This window comes from Pollachius pollachius (genome assembly GCF_949987615.1).
Source record: "Pollachius pollachius genome assembly, chromosome: 7".
In the NCBI taxonomy this organism is placed as follows: domain Eukaryota; kingdom Metazoa; phylum Chordata; class Actinopteri; order Gadiformes; family Gadidae; genus Pollachius; species Pollachius pollachius.
Genome location: NC_136940.1, coordinates 2500581 through 2518434, shown reverse-complemented (window position 1 = coordinate 2518434; position 17854 = coordinate 2500581). Strand labels below are relative to the sequence as shown.

General features: G+C 49.1%; 1 protein-coding gene across 1 annotated transcript in view; it reads left to right on the top strand.

Annotated features, from left to right (window-relative positions):
* obscna (obscurin, cytoskeletal calmodulin and titin-interacting RhoGEF a) overlaps positions 1 to 17854 on the top strand; it is a gene marked incomplete at both ends in the record, with an annotated part of 69067 nt that overhangs the window by 42643 nt on the left and 8570 nt on the right. The window contains 30 exons of the mRNA XM_079739291.1: positions 32 to 307; positions 888 to 1163; positions 1744 to 2019; positions 2512 to 2787; positions 4744 to 5574; positions 6053 to 6122; positions 6206 to 6297; positions 6385 to 6497; positions 6621 to 6821; positions 7084 to 7166; positions 7610 to 7774; positions 8218 to 8383; positions 8732 to 8833; positions 9674 to 9838; positions 10452 to 10610; positions 11107 to 11290; positions 11867 to 11980; positions 12511 to 12678; positions 13139 to 13241; positions 13335 to 13464; positions 13561 to 13666; positions 14923 to 15031; positions 15110 to 15243; positions 15331 to 15443; positions 15742 to 15910; positions 16631 to 16718; positions 16835 to 17035; positions 17242 to 17302; positions 17395 to 17472; positions 17658 to 17830. Coding sequence (XP_079595417.1) covers positions 32 to 307; positions 888 to 1163; positions 1744 to 2019; positions 2512 to 2787; positions 4744 to 5574; positions 6053 to 6122; positions 6206 to 6297; positions 6385 to 6497; positions 6621 to 6821; positions 7084 to 7166; positions 7610 to 7774; positions 8218 to 8383; positions 8732 to 8833; positions 9674 to 9838; positions 10452 to 10610; positions 11107 to 11290; positions 11867 to 11980; positions 12511 to 12678; positions 13139 to 13241; positions 13335 to 13464; positions 13561 to 13666; positions 14923 to 15031; positions 15110 to 15243; positions 15331 to 15443; positions 15742 to 15910; positions 16631 to 16718; positions 16835 to 17035; positions 17242 to 17302; positions 17395 to 17472; positions 17658 to 17830 — 5182 coding nt within the window. The remainder of the gene's footprint in view (positions 1 to 31; positions 308 to 887; positions 1164 to 1743; positions 2020 to 2511; positions 2788 to 4743; positions 5575 to 6052; positions 6123 to 6205; positions 6298 to 6384; positions 6498 to 6620; positions 6822 to 7083; positions 7167 to 7609; positions 7775 to 8217; positions 8384 to 8731; positions 8834 to 9673; positions 9839 to 10451; positions 10611 to 11106; positions 11291 to 11866; positions 11981 to 12510; positions 12679 to 13138; positions 13242 to 13334; positions 13465 to 13560; positions 13667 to 14922; positions 15032 to 15109; positions 15244 to 15330; positions 15444 to 15741; positions 15911 to 16630; positions 16719 to 16834; positions 17036 to 17241; positions 17303 to 17394; positions 17473 to 17657; positions 17831 to 17854) is intronic.

Sequence of the window (17854 nt, the reverse complement as noted above, 5' to 3'; positions counted from 1 at the left end):
TAGCAATGCTCCAAATCCACCTCTTCTCCAGAACTCCTTCCATCCTTCAAGAAGGAGCTACAGAATGTGGAGGCTGAGGAGGGAGAGGCTGCCTCTCTGTCCTGTGAGCTTTCTAAGCCTCCTCAGACTGGAGTGTTGGTGCAGTGGAGGAAGAACAGGCTGCCACTGAGAGCCAACAGGAAGTATGAGATGAAACAAGATGGCTGCCTGCTCCAGCTCCTCATCAAGGACCTCAAAGCAGAGGACAGTGGCAGCTACTCCTGTCTAGTAGGAGGAGCAGAGAGCTTTGCTAGTCTGGCTGTCACAGGTGAGTTCATAACCTTCTTGATCTTTAGGCATTTTAAAGACTCTCACTCAGATACAAGGTGTTGTTTTTGCATGTTATGACATGTTCATATCCCAGACTTTGTAGTCAAAGGTCTTATAAAAGCGTACTGTTTATTGGTTTGTAGTAATTATTGAAATATTTAAATATGTCAAAGAAAAGTGTTCTTATGCTAAATTCACAAATTGCTGCTTACAATTCAGCCGCTGCATGGTTTCATATTTGACCATAAACATGGCATTTCCTGAGGGATCCAGTTCTTAGAGGTGCACTGTCTCTTTAGGGTTGTAAAAATCTATATTTGTGGCTCTATTTAGTTGAGCTGGTTGATGCTCATCTTTGGTGATGTCATCAGCTGGTCAGGAATATAGTTCATCTCTATGCTGATGATACCTAGCTGTATAAAGGTGTCCAAGATATTGGATATCTTATTGGCAATGGCGTGGAGTGAGTCGTACATGTAAAGATATCTGACAGATTGGCCTGCCCTATGAATGTGCTGGGAAGATCTTTGCCTAGCATCAAAATATATGTAGATTAACCATATCCATCTCTCCTCCAGAACTCCCTCCGTCTTTCAAGAAGGAGCTACAGAATGTGGAGGCTGAGGAGGGAGAGGCTACCTCTCTGGCCTGTGAGCTTTCTAAGCCTCCTCAGCCTGGAGTGATGGTGCAGTGGAGGAAGAACAGGCTGCCACTGAGAGCCAACAGGAAGTATGAGATGAAACAAGATGGCTGCCTGCTCCAGCTCCTCATCAAGGACCTCAAAGCAGAGGACAGTGGCAGCTACTCCTGTCTAGTAGGAGGAGCAGAGAGCTCTGCTAGTCTGGCTGTGACAGGTGAGTTCATAACCTTCTTGATCTTTAGGCATTTTAAAGACTCTCACTCAGATACAAGGTGTTGTTTTTGCATGTTATGATATGTTCATATCCCAGACTTTGTAGTCAAAGGTCTTTTCAAAGCGCACTGTTTATTGGTTTGTAGTAATTATTGAAATATTTAAATATGTCAAAGAAAAGTGTACTTATGCTAAATTCACAAATTGCTGCTTACAATTCAGCCGCTGCATGGTCTCATATTTGACCATAAACATGGCATTTCCTGAGGGATCCAGTTCTTAGAGGTGCACTGTCTCTTTAGGGTTGTAAAAATCTATATTTGTGGCTCTATTTAGTTGAGCTGGTTGATGCTCATCTTTGGTGATGTCATCAGCTGGTCAGGAATATAGTTCATCTCTATGCTGATGGTACCTAGCTGTACAAAGGTGTCCAAGATATTGGATATCTTATTGGCAATGGCGTAGAGTGAGTTGTACATGTAAAGATATCTGACAGATTGGCCTGCCCTATGAATGTGCTGAGAAGATCTTTGCCTAGCATCAAAATATATGTAGATTAACCATATCCATCTCTCCTCCAGAACTCCCTCCGTCTTTCAAGAAGGAGCTACAGAATGTGGAGGCTGAGGAGGGAGAGGCTGCCTCTCTGGCCTGTGAGCTTTCTAAGCCTCCTCAGCCTGGAGTGTTGGTGCAGTGGAGGAAGAACAGGCTGCCACTGAGAGCCAACAGGAAGTATGAGATGAAACAAGATGGCTGCCTGCTCCAGCTCCTCATCAAGGACCTCAAAGCAGAGGACAGTGGCAGCTACTCCTGTCTAGTAGGAGGAGCGGAGAGCTCTGCTAGTCTGGCTGTGACAGGTGAATTCATATTCTGCCTGTTGATATGTGATCTTAAAGTCCATGAAACCTAATTAAGATGGTCAATTTGTATATGCCATGACTTAACTAGATTTGTGAGTGCATAAGTGAAAAGGGATTTGTGAGCTATACTAAGTAGTGATAGTCAACATCAATAATTGCCAAGCCATCTGTGGATTTCAGGTTAGCTAGTGTGCGGATGGTCCTAAATAAATTGTGATATTATTTATAATAATATCAGCATCATCTGGTTGCTCAAGTGACCACCTTCTCCAACCCTCAGTTTGTGTCATCAGCTCGTAAGGAACATGATTACATTTCTATGTTGATGAAAACCAATTTTTATGATGGTGTCTAAAGGGTTGGCTAACGTCTTGTAAAGTGGCTGAAATGCCAAGTGCTATAGACACGTCAGAAGTTTGATTGACCCTTGAAGAGGGATTTGCCTTATTTCGAAAATAATAACATGTTCAATATCGATCTCTTCTCTAGAACTTCTTCCATCTTTCAAGATGGAGATACAGGATGCAGTGGCTAAGGAGGGAGAGACTGCCTCTCTGTCCTGTGAGCTTTCTAAGCCTCCTGAGCCTGAAGTGAGGGTGAGGTGGAGGAAGAACAGGCTGCCACTGAGAGCCAACAGGAAGTATGAGATGAAACAAGATGGCTGCCTGCTCCAGCTCCTCATCAAGGACCTCAAAGCAGAGGACAGTGGCAGCTACTCCTGTCTAGTAGGAGGAGCAGAGAGCTCTGCTAGTCTGGCTGTAACAGGTGAGTTTGTAAAACAAATCTCATTGTAATTATGTTTATATCTCTGCAAAGAAAGACTTACTAATGAAAAAATTTTCAAATGGTGTTTAGCGATTGATTTGGATCTCCCTAAGAAGACAGAGCCGGTCAAGATAAAGCCTACTTCGGAAGAGAGTGTTGTCGAGCACACTCCTCCAATTCCACCGGTCACGTCCATTACTAAAGATGTCATACCTGTGAGATTGTCCCAGAGCTGCGTTACTGACCAGGAATTGGAACTGGAACCAAAGGTGGCACCTAAGCTGGAACCTAAAGTGTCAAAGCCTGAGCAAAGGAAGAAGCAGGAAGACCAAGGAGACACATTGACATACATAGAACCTAACAAAGTCAGTGAGGAAGAGCCCAAAGCCAAGCAGCTAGATGGAACCCAAGAAAGAAACAATGACGTGAACAAGAGACGCATGTCAGGTTCTCAAGATACCAAGGTTGTGCGATTTGACATCACTGACCCAGAAGATGAACCGCAGCCAACGGTGGAGCCTCAGGTGCCGAAGCCAGTCCCAAGGAGGAAGAATGAGGTCCAAATAGACACGTTGCCATTAAAGCCTCTGAAAGAAGACAATGAGGAAGTGCATGAAGTGAAGCAGCTTGATGGTAAACAAGAAACAATCACGGAAGTCGACAAGAGACGTATGTCAGTCAGTAAAGACACCAAGGTGGTGAGATTTGACATTTCTGACCCAGGATGTGAGCTGGAGGAAAGGGTGGAACCTGAAGTCCCAAAGCCGGTCCCAAGGAGGAAGTATGAAAGAGACGCAGTGCCAATTATGTCTCTGAGTGAAGATGGCGAGAAGGGGCATGAAGTTAAGCAGCTTGAGGCGAAGAAAGAGCAAACCGTGAAGGTAGGAAAGAGACGTTCATCTTCAGCTTTGTCTCTAGAGAACAAGTCTAAGAAATCCTCAAATGAAGCACCGATGGTGAGACCTCTGCAGCCGGCCATGATGAATCAAAAGAAGGAGACAGAGACTGAGGAACAGAAAGAAAAACTACCATCAACACATTGGGAGAAACCGAGGGGTGGTGATCAGATGTCAACACCCACTCCACAGGAACAAAGTGAGATTAAAAAGGCTGAACAAATGCCTTTGGAACCACCACAGAAGTATGTCAAGAACAAACCCATGATACCTCAAATTGTGACATATACCTCAAAGGAGGATGACGCACAAAAGAGAGAGGAGGTGCCTTTGAGACCACCGGTAAGAACTAAAGGGAAACTTACTGCGTCAAGCAAAGCATCTGAGTCAGGCTTCAAGGAAATAGGTGAGAGGCAACCATCTAAGGATGATCCTGAACAAGACAAGGTTGTCGAAGATATTGTCCCACCACATGAAACCTCTTTGATGGAAGCCACTGTGAAGAAGTCACTGAAAGCTCTTGAAAAAATGCCCTCAGCAGATGCTATGGATGAAGTGACAGTAAAGACAAAAGAGAGGCCTATCGTGATAGAGTCCCTACCACCAAGGCCACCTGCGAGGACCAAAGGCAGGGCCAGGAGGGCATCGGGAAGCCAGTTCTCAAGAGACTCCGAGGCGAGTCAAGATGAAGAACAGGTCCTGGTCATTCCTGTGTTTAAGAAGGAAGTTCAGGCAGCTCTAGACTCGGTAAAACCTTTCGAGAAGAAATGTGAGGAGAATAATGATGGTGAGAGGGAACAACCTGTCACACGAGACATCGAGACCGAACAGGAAGCTGAACAACTAGTCAAGAGTAAAGAGAAGGAAGTGGAAATGAAACAGCCGTTGCTGCCAGTGGGGCCCCTAAAAGAAATTAAACAGCCAGTGGCAGCACTGGTGGGAACCCCAAGCAGTATGCCTAAACTGGAAGAAGGCAGAAAGCACGCGGTGGGACCGATGCGCTTGGAGAGTGAGACACCAGAGTCCCATGATAACATTCCTCTTCTCTTCATCATGGAAGACGACACCTTCTCCATAGCCGGATCGGAGAAAACAGTGGACTCCAGCAGCATCCAGCCTTTCGGCTTCACCGTTAACGCGCCAACTCAACCTGCTCCCATCCAGCTTTTACCTCAGGTGACCCAACCACCAGAGGCACCAACTGAAGCTCCAGAAGATATCATGGATATCATAGACAATGAACCCGAGATGCTGGAAGCTGCCGTCAAGATTCAGGCTGCGTTCAAAGGCTACAAGGCCCGTAAAGACATGCGTCCGGTTTTCAAGGAGGTGTTTGGGAACCAGGGCGTGGAACTCGGCGGTACGGCCCATTTGGAGTGTGTTGCGGAGGGGAAGCTCGAGGCTGTGCGCTGGCTTAAACACGGACAGCAGATAATCACCGACCAGCGGCACAGGATGAAGACTTCAGAAAACGGTGTCCTCGTATTGGAGGTCACCAACGTGAACCTCATGGACAGTGGCGTTTACACCTGTGAAGTCGTCAATAAGTTTGGTGTGATCTCCTATAGCGGTAACATAACAGCACAAGCGACCCCAGCCACCACCACCAAGCCTGTTCACCCTGCGCTCGCAGCCATAATGCCACTTCAACCGGTGCCCCAGAGGCCTCAAGCCCTGGCAAAGCCGATGCCCCAGGCTCCACCTCCAATCCAGGCTCTGCCTCCAGCCCAGACTCCAGTAGTTGCCCCGGTAGCCTTAGCCAACGAGCCGACCGGCTTTGTCGTTGAGAGTGAGGGCGTCTCTCTATGGCAGGCCTACAACCTGACTGAGCAGGACAGCCAGATGACTCTGCAGGAGAGGAGGCGAGCCTCGCTGATTCCTGCCAGTTCCAGTAAGTGAAACGGTAGCATGGTTCAGTTCGTGGTTCACTTGATACGTGCCTGGACACGGTCGTAACCCACTCCGTTGTGTTGCTATGCAGAGAGCGCCGTGGCCGTCCTAGGAAGGGGAGGGGCGGTATGTCTGACCTTGCGGTTGTTTGCTGTGGAGGGGAATGGTTTCAAAGTGTAACTGGTTATAACTCTCTGGCGTTAATGACACCATGACACTCCACGCTAAGCAATCGATCAATGCCAAACCTAGGGAACCGCACGGTGTCCAACCGCGTCTTAAGTGAATGCCCCTACAGCGTGTCAGCACGACCAGGGGGCATCTAGTCTGGCTGAGGCGCTCCTGGCTGTCATTATCGTTAATACCTTTCTTGTTCTTTAGAAATCAGAGGTTAAATAGCAATCCAATGTGCCCAGTGTACACATATTTCAATCACCTTGTAAACTGTGAATCTTCTACACTGACCCGGTCTCCCTCAGTGTCCAGCCCCTCCGACTACGACACCGCTCCAGACTACATGGAAGCTCTCGAGACCGCTCCTGAACCCAGGTCAGATATGGTGGCTGCAAGCCCGATTTCAAATGATACCATTGCCCTGTAGCAACTGAACCAACCTCAGATTATTCTCACAGCGAGGATTCCAAAGAGGAACAGATGGCTGTGATGGAGGATAGAGAACCGACAACTGAGACACAACCACAAATGAAACTCCTGAAGGTCAAAGGTCAGCAAGGCCAATTCTGAACAAATCAGCATCGAGAACAAACCTTGAAGCACGGCTTATGACTTCTTTCTGTGTATTTTTGTCCAGGTGAATTTGAGAGCGTATCAAGGACACCCTCTCCAAAGCATCACCGTGCCCACACACCTTTAGCTGCTGCCGGCTCAGGGTCAGAGTCCGAGGGAGATGAAGATAGAAGAGAGGTTTACATTTTTCTTCGTATAAAATGTTCTATTTCTATGACACACTTACATTCACATACAGAATGTCTGCATACAAACATCCGTGGTAATGCCTGGTGTTTGCTCGTTCCTTTATTCAACCAGACCTTTGACATCTACGTGGCCCGAGCCGACTGCAGCCCCAGCGGTGGAAACAAGGAAGCTTTTATTCTGAAGGAGGGCCAGTTTGTAGAGGTCCTGGATTGTGTCCATCCGGACAAGTGGTTGGTTCGCACGAAGCCCACCAAAAACAATCCCGTACGGCAGGGATGGGTCTGCCCAGCCTATCTGGAAAAGAAGAGAAGCGTAGGAAACACTTTGTATTTCTCTTTATGCATTTTCCAGGCTATGCAACAGATAATAATTCTCTGCTGATTACCTCCATAAATAAAATTGTAACATTTGCTTGTATAATTCCCAGAATGATGATAGGATAACCATAGAAATGTTCTGAACACAACAACAACACGACTATAAACCCTGAAATGCGTTTTTGGATATTCCCTTAAAACAAAACCACATTATTGGGAGAGATTTTGGCTGAACACTAAATCTCCACTTGGCCCAGGAGACGTTCTCACTGCGGAGAGCTCCTCAGGAGGATCTGGACGGGATCGGGTCGACCGGAGAGGAGTACAGGAGGACACTGAGGTCAGTCAAGTCTGCAACATCTACGTAACACCAGGGAAGCAGAACCTGCATCTAAAGTGATATCTATGTGCCTGATACAAGCTGACGCTAATGCATACATTTAGGGGATTTTGAGCTTTTTTGCTCTGTTTTACTTTGCCTACCGATTGTGGGAGACAACCACTCAGGGAGACAGTCTGGAGCAGTCAGGGTGGGGCGTCTTGCTCAGGGACACCTCGACACTCAGCTAGGGGGAGCCGGGGATCGAACTAGCAACCTTCCGGTTACCAGTCAACCCGCTCTACCTCCTGAGCCACTACCCCCTGAGCTGTTGCCGGGCCCCAGTACATCACACCACGGGGGAAAGGGCTGAAACCTGATTATCACAGTAGGGAAGGTAAAGGTGGTATTAGTCTGTAGAGTAGTACATAACACTGGTGATAACAACAGGACCTCTGCTTCAGCCAACTGATCCAGGGCCTGGTGGATGGGGAGGAGGAGTTTGTGAAGGAGATGAAGGAGTTTGCTTCTCTTCACCTGGAGACCGGCCCCCATGTCCCGCCCAGCGCCCTCACCCAGAGAGAGACCGTCTTCAGGAACATCAGCGACATCATCCTCCTCCACGAGAGGTGAGGCACACCTTATTGTCTGACACGTTCTAATAAGCTATGCAATGTCTTTTCTTTGTTTATATCATTTCTGACCTTTGAAGAAATCTCCCTGATTCTTTGTGGCACTCGTTTGTAGCACTGCAGGCTTTCCATGTCACTTTTAAGATCCTTTGGATAAAATGTCAACTGTATGTATTTTAGCGTTTTACAATATCCACATTCACCCATTCATGCACACGTTCACACACCGACGGAGGTGTCAACCATGCGAGGCGACTGCCAGCTCGTCAGGAGCAGTCAGGGTGAGGCGTCTCGCTCAGGGACACCTCGACACTAAGCTAGGAGGAGCCGGGGATCGGACCAGCAACATTCCGGTTACCGCCAACCCGCTCTACCTCCTGAGCCACATGCTTTGCCTCCCGTGCTGATGTAGGACTTGACCCTTAACCTCTTCCCTCCAGGTCCATGCTGCCCAGACTGAGCGACTGCGCCACAGATGACGACGTGGCCATGCATCTGCTGAGGCAGGCGGAGGACTTTGAGAAGTACGTCCACTACATGGTGGGCCAAACCCAGGCAGAGGCATCTGTCACTGAGAAGGCTGTCCAGCAGTATCTAAACACAAGGGTAACATCCCCCTCCCCCAAATCCATGTCTCATGTTGTATACCGATGCATAGGAAACCAAGTGTTTCAGGGTTAATGTTGTAGAGTGGGATACTTACATCTGACCACTAGGGGCAGTAGTGCTATTGCTGCGTACAGTAACCTAACGCTAGCTATCCTGAGTTAGCCAGTTCATGTATGGTCGATATGCAGGAGAGCCACGTTTTCGGGTTGTCAATAAATAATGTGTGAAAACTGTCTGTCTAGTTAATGTTAGTTTACCCAATATACTACAGTTAAATAGGTGGTTTTTGAAAGGTGATATCCCGGTGAAGATGTTTCATGTAGCCTCCTGTTTTCTACACACTAGGATCCATCAGAGCCGGGGAACCCTGAGACCACAGCCATGGAGGTCCTCACGTTCCTCCAGAGACCCGTGGAACGCATCCAGACCTACCAGGCCCTGCTGAAGGTATCAGTCAGGCTCCGCTCTCCAGCTGCCTCAAAGATGGCAGGGTTAGGCTTAAGAGCATGAAGGATGAACCTCTACCTCTGAATGGTTCAGTGCTTTAACCCTGTAGCTCACATCAGTACCCTCCTCTGATGACATGTTTGTTTGGTTTGTGTTTTTATTTGTTTGTTGTGTTTGTTGTGTTGTGTTTGTTTGCTCTATTTGTTTGTTGGGTTTGTTGTATTTGTTTGCTGTTTGTGTTTGCTCTATTTATTTGCTCTATTTGTTTGTTGTGTTTGTTGTATTTATTTGTTGTGTTTTTTGGTTGTATTTATTAAATATTTGTTGTTGTATTTCTTCGCTCTATTTGTTTGTTGTGTTTATTATATTCGTTTGTTGTGTGTTTGGTCTATTGATTTGCTGTGTTTGTGTGTTGTATTTGTTTGCTGTGTTTGTGTGATTGTTGTGTCTGTTGTATTAGTTGGTTTATTTTTTGTATTTATTTGCTGTTTGTGTGTTGTATTTGTCAGTTGCATTTGTTTGTTGTGTTTATTGTATTTATTTGCTGTGTTTGTGTGTGGTACTTATTTACTGTGTTTGTTGTGTCTGTTGTATTTGTTGGTTTATCTGTTGTATTTATTTGCTGTGTTTGCTGTGTCTGTTGTATTTGTTGGTTTATTTGTTGTATTTATTTGCTGTGTTGGTGTGTTTGCTGTGTCTGTTGTATTAGTTGGTTTATTTGTTGCATTTATTTGCTGTGTTTGTGTGTCGTATTTATTTGCTGTGTCTGTGTGTTTGTTGTGTCTGTTGTATTAGTTGGTTTATTTGTTGTATTTATTTGCTGTGATGGTGTGTTTCCAGGAGCTGATCCGAAACAAGGCCCAGAGCGGTCAGACCTGCTGCGTTCTGGAGGACGCCTTCTCCATGGTGTCCCGTCTGCCCGGGCGCTCAGAGAAGCTGCGTCTGGTCTCCCTGATAGAGAACTACCCCGCCCCGCTGTCTGCCCTGGGGGAGCCTGTACGCCAGGTAACACACCGGGGACCTGCCTTTACATCCACGGCATTCAGCAGACGCTTTTATCCAAAGAGACTTACAATCTGTACATTTGTCAGGAGAAAGAGAAACAACAATATAACGCTGTCGGTACAGTAAGGCTGTTCGTAGGAACAAGTGCCAAGCGCTAACAATCACTAGGTTAACCAATTCCCCGTACACAACAAGGATAGCTAGGATAAGATGCTACATAACGCTAACTACTATCTACAATCTAATTGCAAGGACGTACAACATACAATAAGTGTGTAGACCACGGCTGCCAGGAATGCCCTGAATTTCTTTTCCCTCTTGTTTTCCTTTTCTTATCTAATAATGAGGGAGCGCATTCGCCCCGACAGTCTCTCCGTCCTGTCTCCCCACACTGTCTTTTTATGTTTATTGGACGGGATGTAACTGGTAATTTCGTTGCTCTGTACTTGTGACATGCATGCATGACGTGCAATGACAATAAAGTCTCTACTACTACTACTGCTAACCTTATCCTAACCATTACCTCAGCAACGTTTGTGACACCATCGCGTTCAGGACGCCTTCGATGTCCGCGCTTCACTGTGAACATACATTGCGCTCCTTCCCTTCTCAGGGGGTCTTGACAGTGTGGGAGGAATCGCCGGAGATGAAGACGGCCACCAGAGGGCAGCAGAGACAAGTGTTCCTCTTCAAGGACTGTGTGATCCTGTGTAAACTGAAGAGGGGCCCCGGGGCCAACACGGACGTCTACAGCTTCAAAAACAAAATGAAGGTGAGAAGAATGTGTATGCTTAACGCAGAGGAAAACTCTGATTAGCATCTGGATCATCACCACAAGGTCCTATGTCGGTTTTTATCAGACAAAGAACTATTGTTGGATATGAATATGTTTGGAAACCAATTATTCATTATTTTCTTTAAACACACACACATATATATACATATATATATATATATATATGTATATAAAAAGCATGCTTTATACAAAATAATGAATATACATACATAATGTAAATCATCCATTTCTAATTTTCTAATTATTTGAATACAGAACAATGGACAACGGAATAAAATCACAATTCAGCGTCCCTTTTTATAATATTCCCATAATGACATCATGACACTCAAGTCTTACCGACCGTCACTACACTGAGCGTACAGACCTTAAATCTCTCTCCCTCCCCTTCCTCCCCCCACCTCTCCCTCCCTCCTCCCTTCCCCTTCCTCCCCCCACCTCTCCCTCCCCCTTCCCCCCCCCACCCCCCCAGCTGAACGATCTGAAGGTGAAGGACAGTCCCGGGGGGGGAGGCGACGAGAGGAGCTGGGTGCTGGGCCACGAGCACCGGGGCTCGGTGAGGACCTACACCCTGCAGGGCCGCTCCGCCCTGGTCAAGCTCTCCTGGCTCCGGGACCTCAGGGAGCTCCAGCAGACCTCTGAGCTCACCTGCTGCAGTGAGTCACTCTCTAATCAGTCAGACCATAGCAAACGATCAGACCTCTGAGCTCACCTGCTGCAGTGAGTCCCTCTCTAATCAGTCAGACCAGAGAAAACGATCAGACCTCTGAGCTCACCTGCTGCAGTGAGTCCCTCCCTCCTCGGTCAGACCAGATCAAACGATCAGACCTCTGAGCTCACCTGCTGCAGTGAGTCCCTCTCTCTCAGACCGCTGATCAGAATGGATCAGACCACCAGGATGGTTCTGCTAGCACTGTTGGAGAGTTGTTGATCAGTCGCTGGTCTGTTTTTTTGGAAATGATCATATGCGTATGTTTTATTTTTTCATTTTTTATATTTAAATGTAACATTTCATATTTAAAGAAAATACAGCTTAATATTAAAATGTCCCTTTTTTCTAGGCTCTTTTAGTAAATGAATCTCCTGTAATTCTGCTGCTGTGAAACCCGAACATCTGGTCTTTGATTAATAATGCTTATCTCATCATATCCACGCAGAGGATCCTTCTGAAAATACAATTGGAAGGTTTTTCTATTCATGTACCCTGTGTGGTTCCACGGTGTGTGTCCCAGGCCCTCCGGTGTTTGAGGAGCAGCTGTCAGACGTCACCACCCGGCCGGGGCAGACCATCCAGCTGTCCTGCAGGGTGACTGGCTCCCCCACCCCGGTCGTCAGCTGGCTCAAAGGTACGGCACCCCAGCGGGGTCACAGGTCACAGCGCCACGGGACTCTGGAGACTGAGAAAATTGTCGTGTTCTTTCCGAAGACAACACAATATTAGGGTGTGGGGGATTGTTGTTTCATATCTGCAAAGTGGCCATCCAAAAGTACATTCAATCAATCAATCAATCAAACTTTATTTATACAGCGCCTTTCATGCAAAATGCAATGCAAGGTGCGTCGCAATGCAATGAAAATAAAGTAAAAATACATGAAATGGATTTAAGAGAGTGCTGATCTAAATAGGTATGTTTTAAGGTATATTTTAAAGATGTTTGAGGGCAATCTCATGCAGGACCAGATATCCCAAGAAACCTGTATCTGGGCTCACTTTTAAATCACTTACACACAGAGATATATTGTTGTTTCTCTTCTTCGGACAAATGTGCTCATTGTGAGTCTCTCTGGATAAAGGAGTCTGCTAAAGGCCCTGAAGGTAAATGTGGTTGGCTGCACCCCGCTGACCCTAACATGTGGGGGTGTGGTGTGTCCCCAGACGGGCTCCACCTGGACGTGGACCTGCGCCACATCCTGACGGCCCGGCGGTCGGGGTCCCACAGCCTGGTGCTGGACGGCCTGGCCCCGGGGGACGGGGGCCAGTACCTCTGCTACGCCCTCAGCCCGGTGGGCAGCGCCAGCACCCTGGCCCGCGTCACCGTGGAGGGTGAGGGCGCGTTCCTCCGTTCACACCGATGTTCACTTTGATTTAGCACGAATCTGCATCTCGTCATCATACCCATTATTTACATTGCTAATTAGGTTTGAAAGAGCTCTTGGAAAAAATATGTGAAGAATATATCACCACCTGAGTTGAGGTTGCGAGTTCGGTCTCCTAGCTGAGTGTCGAGGTGTCCCTGAGCAAGGCACCTCACCCTGAGCGCTCCCGACGAGCCGGCTGTCGCCCTGCGGGGTCGACTCCGCCGTCGGCGATGTGTGCATGAATGGGTGTACGTTGCTTTGGATAAAAGTGTCTGCGAAATGCCCCAAATGTAATGTAAGTGTAAATATATATATATGAATGATGGTCAAAATGTGAAAGCCACATGTAATCCATGTGGACGACGTAGGGTAATGACTGCAGCCTGTTCTATAGTCACACGGTGACACACCCCTCCTCCCCCCAGCTCCTCCCAGGTTCCTCAGCCGACTGGAGAGCATGTGTCTGATGGAGGAGGAGGACCTCCAGTTCATCTGCTCCACCCTCTCCACCCCGCTGCCCAGAGTCAGGTACAGCCCCACCCCCCCCCCCCCAACCCTTATCAAAAAGACAGTTGTTGCCGTGGACTCGACTAACCCCTGAGTTATCCACTGTGTCGCCAGGTGGGGTAAAGATGGCGTAGAGCTGACCGACCAGAGTAAGTACCGGATCTCCAACGACGCCCGCAGCGGGATCCTGACCCTGACCATCGTCAGCCCCACCGAGGCAGACGTCGGCCTCTACGAGTGCGAGGTACGAGACGCAAGTCAAGAGATGCATCAGAATAAGGCATCTCTTGACTTGCATATTCTGAATATTCTGAATATACTCTTGAATATTCTGCTCTAGCTCTCGAACCCGATGGGCTGCGCCAAGTGCAAGGCCGGACTTTGCCCCGCCTACGTGCCGTCGATTGACAGCGAGATCGTCGAACCGCAGGACTTGTCTCCCAAAGGTAGGACGGTCCCAGACGAGCCAGGTAAACACGCATCACAGGGGCCCGGGGCCCCCGAGAGAGTTTCATTAGCGTTGTTTCTTAGTTATAAACACCCTGGTGTTACAAGGAAACACTGAGAATACTTTTATTGGGACCAGGACATAGACATTAAACACTTTAAATTCAGACGCCCTCCCCTACACTACCAAACACAGCTCCCATGCCCCCAAACTCCCCTCACTCCTTCAGCCTCCTCCATCTCCCAGCCTCTGAACACCGTCGTCGACCCCATCACAGATCACTCTCTCGCTCTCTCACTCACTCACTCACTCACTCACTCTCTTACTTACACCCCATGTCACAGTTATTATGAAGGCAGGGTGTAGGTTACATCCCATTCCATTTCCCCTGACCCCAACCTCAACACCTCCACCCAAACCTCCTCCATCACCTCCGACACCACCGCTCCACCAAAAGCCATACCTACGTCACTGTTCCCCCTGAGCACCCACCATCAGAAGACATTGATACAGTCATGTATTGGATGTTTTTGTGTGCCTGTTTTCATCATCTGTTCTTCCATTTCCAGAAGCCCCATGACTGACATTTCCTTCATTGTTCTCTCATCTTTGTGGTTCAAAAGAACCCTTTGCTATCATCCCACGATAATAGCATCGAAAGGAATATAATCCAGTATAATCCTGCGAGGTTTGTATAACAGATCCTTTGCTCATAGTCGGTGAATTAGCACCACAGGAACCTTTGTTTTGTCTCATTTCCTTCTGGTCGTCCGTCAACCATTTTATTCATCCATGTTCACTGTCATCCTCCTCCTTCATGAGACGGACAGCAGGAGGCCTCTCATGTAAGTCCTCATCTAAGTGCATGAAACAACATCTCAACATCTTCCTGCTCCCGATGCATGCCGATCTAATTCTCCATTCTCCCACCTGGAGACGGGCATGTGCTGTTAGGTCCTTCTAGAGCCACCTGAGGAATGGTATGGTCCATATCCCGTTGATATGGTGGGTTAACAGGGCTTTGACCCTGGTTCATGTGAGGTAAGAAGTTAAACCTGCCATCTCTCTCAATCTCTGTGAAGGTGAAGGTACTGTACCACTCTCAAAAATCCTCTCCTCGCCATATGAGTATAATTGCGTTTTTATAAATATGACCCCAAAGTTAAGTCAACCGGAAGATCTTCCATGGTTTACTATTCCCGCTCCACCTCCACATGTTGAGAGGTGCTAAGGTGGAGGGTTGGGTTCCCCCAGACGCTGACTCAGAAGGCTGGTCCACCGTCCTGGTGAAGAAGTGGCTGCAGACGGACTTCAGTCCCACCTCCATCGTGAGGAGTCTCTTCGGCCCAGGGAGCTCGGAGGAGTGAGTACAGCTTCATCCATCACCTCCTCTCCCCGGGCCTCCTCTTAATACTGAGTCGCTGATGCACTCTCTCCGCAGTGCTGAAGGCATCCCAGAAGTGGGCGAAGCTACCCCCCCACCCACAGAGACCCCCACACACGAGCCCCTTTACTACCCCGAGGGAGAGGAGGAGGAGCTCTTCATCTCAGAGCCCATGCAGGAGATCCAGGATGGTACTTTGGTCCCTAACTCAACCAGCAACACACCCGACCCATTCAACCCTTATCCTACTGGAGTCCATTTCTTCTTTTCTTTTCCAGCTCCTCCCTTCGTTCAGGTTCCCCCTGAGAGCCTGTGCGTGGAGCCCGGCCAATCAGCTGTCTTCACTGCCATCATCACAGGAAGACCCGCCCCCCACATACAGTGGTACAAGGTCGGCACTAACACAAATATTAAACCCTTATTGTATGTTGTACGTCCTGGCACTTTAAAATAGTACTTAGCATCGTGTAGAATATTACCCTAGCTATCTTTGTTGTGTACGGGGAATGGGTTAACCTAGAGATTGTTAGTGCTTGGCACTTGTTCCTAGGAACATCCTTACTGTACCGACAGTGATATATATTGGTTTATCTCTTTCTTCTGACAAATGTACTTACTGTAAGTCGCTTTGGATGAAAGCGTCTGCTAAACGCCCTCAATGTTAAATGTATGACACACTGTGATTGGAGGATGAGGAGGAGCTCTCAGCCAATGAGAACGTGGAGATGAGGCAGCAGGGGGCACGCTGCTCGGTGACGGTGGTCCGTCCTGAGGGCGAGGACAGCGGCCTGTACACCTGCCTGGCCTACAACGACTCGGGACACACCTCCTGCCAGGCCCAGCTCACCGTGGAGGAAGGTGAGGCGCCGCCCCGGGCAGCGCTGTGCTCAACCTGAAGCTCTGACACTGTGGAGCAAGGGATGGAGTTACAGGGAGGGGAGGGGAGGAGGGAGGGAGGGGGAGGGAAAGAGGGGAGGGATGGAGGGAGGGAGGGGGGGGAGGGATGGAGGGAAGGGAGGGGAGGGAGGGGAGAGGGATGGAGGAGTGGAGGGGGGGAGGGGAGGAGGGAGGGAGGGGGAGGGAAGGGAGGGGAGGGATGGAGGGAGGGAAGGGAGGAAGGGGAGAGGGAGGGAGGGGGGGGAGGGAGGGGGGCAGTGGAGGGAGGTTGGGGGGAGGGAGAGAGGGAGGGGAGGGAGAGAGGGAGGGAGGGGGGCAGTGGAGGGAGGGGAGGGATGGGGGAAGGGGAGAAGGGAAGGGAGGGAGGGAGGAGGGAGGGGGGCAATGGAGGGAGGGGAGGGAGGGAGGGAGGGAGGAAGGTAGGGATGGGGGAAAGGGGAGTGAGGGGAGGGAGGGAAGGATGGATGGGGGGGGAGGGAGGAGAGAGAGAGAGAGATGAATGGAACCACAAAAAGACAAGCACATTAATTGATCAACCAGTTGTGTTGCAGACATTTGTCTTCTGCAACACAACCCCATTATGTTTGATCAATGCAATGCTCTGCGATTATCACGAGGGAAACTGGAGATGGTGTCAGAGCTCAGGACGACCTCATGGCTGACCGTACGTCTTCCCCTTAGGACCGCTGGAGGTGGAGGAGAGGGAGGTGGAGCTGGGCAGGAGGAGGAAGCTCTTCTCCGTCTACGACATCCACGAGGAAGTGGGAAGGTGAACCGGCTGCTCGTTTCCCACCGCCACGATGCTCTCGGTTGTCGTTCAACACCGGGCTGTCCCAGCAGCGACCTCCACGACCCCTCAGCCATCCTGTCTCCTCTGCTCTCCAGGGGGGCGTTCGGCGTGGTGAAGCGCGTGGTCCACAGGAGGACCGGAGAGGGCTTCGCGGCCAAGTTCCTGCCCCTGAGGAACAGCACCCGAACCAGGGCCTTCCAGGAGAGGGACCTGCTGTCCCGCCTGGCCCACCCCAGGGTGGCCTGCCTGCTGGACTTCTTCTGCACCAAACGCACCCTGGTTCTGGTCATCGAGGTGTATCCTGAGACACTGAGCAGGATCAGAAGCATTTACTCTTTAACACTCTCTGTTCCCGAACTTCTACTCTTAGGCGGGACTTCAGATCCCTTTACCATCAGTTCCTTTACACTACTTTTAAGACATTATCACTAAGCTTAAGAAAGATGAATTTAAATAGATCGACCATCAATTAATGAGCGTTCAGTCCCTAACCACATTACAGCTGCTGTCCTTATGGACTTCTGGACTATCTGCTGCTCAAGGCATCAGTCACAGAGAGAGAGGTAGGCAGACATGTGTGTCACATATCATCCTTTACCTGATCCGCTTTGTATGACGACATTGAAACGTCACCGATGCCGTTTGGTTTCCTCAGGTTCAGTCGTACCTCCAGCAGATCCTGGAGGGTGTCGCTCACATCCACAGCATGAACATTCTGCACCTGGACCTCAAGGTGAGCCAGACGTCTGGAGATCATCTAGGTCCTCCATGGCCTCATGGTCAGACATCACCGCTCCATACCTCCTCATTGTCTCTTGGAGGAGATATGGAGCATAACGGTGATGTCTGGCTCCTCTGTGATCTCATGGTCAGACTGCACCACCATATCTCCTCACTATCCTCTGTGCCTGTTCCCAGCCCGATAACATCCTGATGGTGTACCCGCCGCGAGACGAGATCAAGATCTGCGACTTCGGCTTCAGCCAGGAGATGGACGCGTCCCGACACCAGTACAGCAAGTTCGGGACGCCAGAGTTCGTGGCCCCGGAGATCGTCCACCAGGAGCCCGTCACCGGGGCAACGGACGTGTGGTGGGTCTGACCGATGATCTAGAG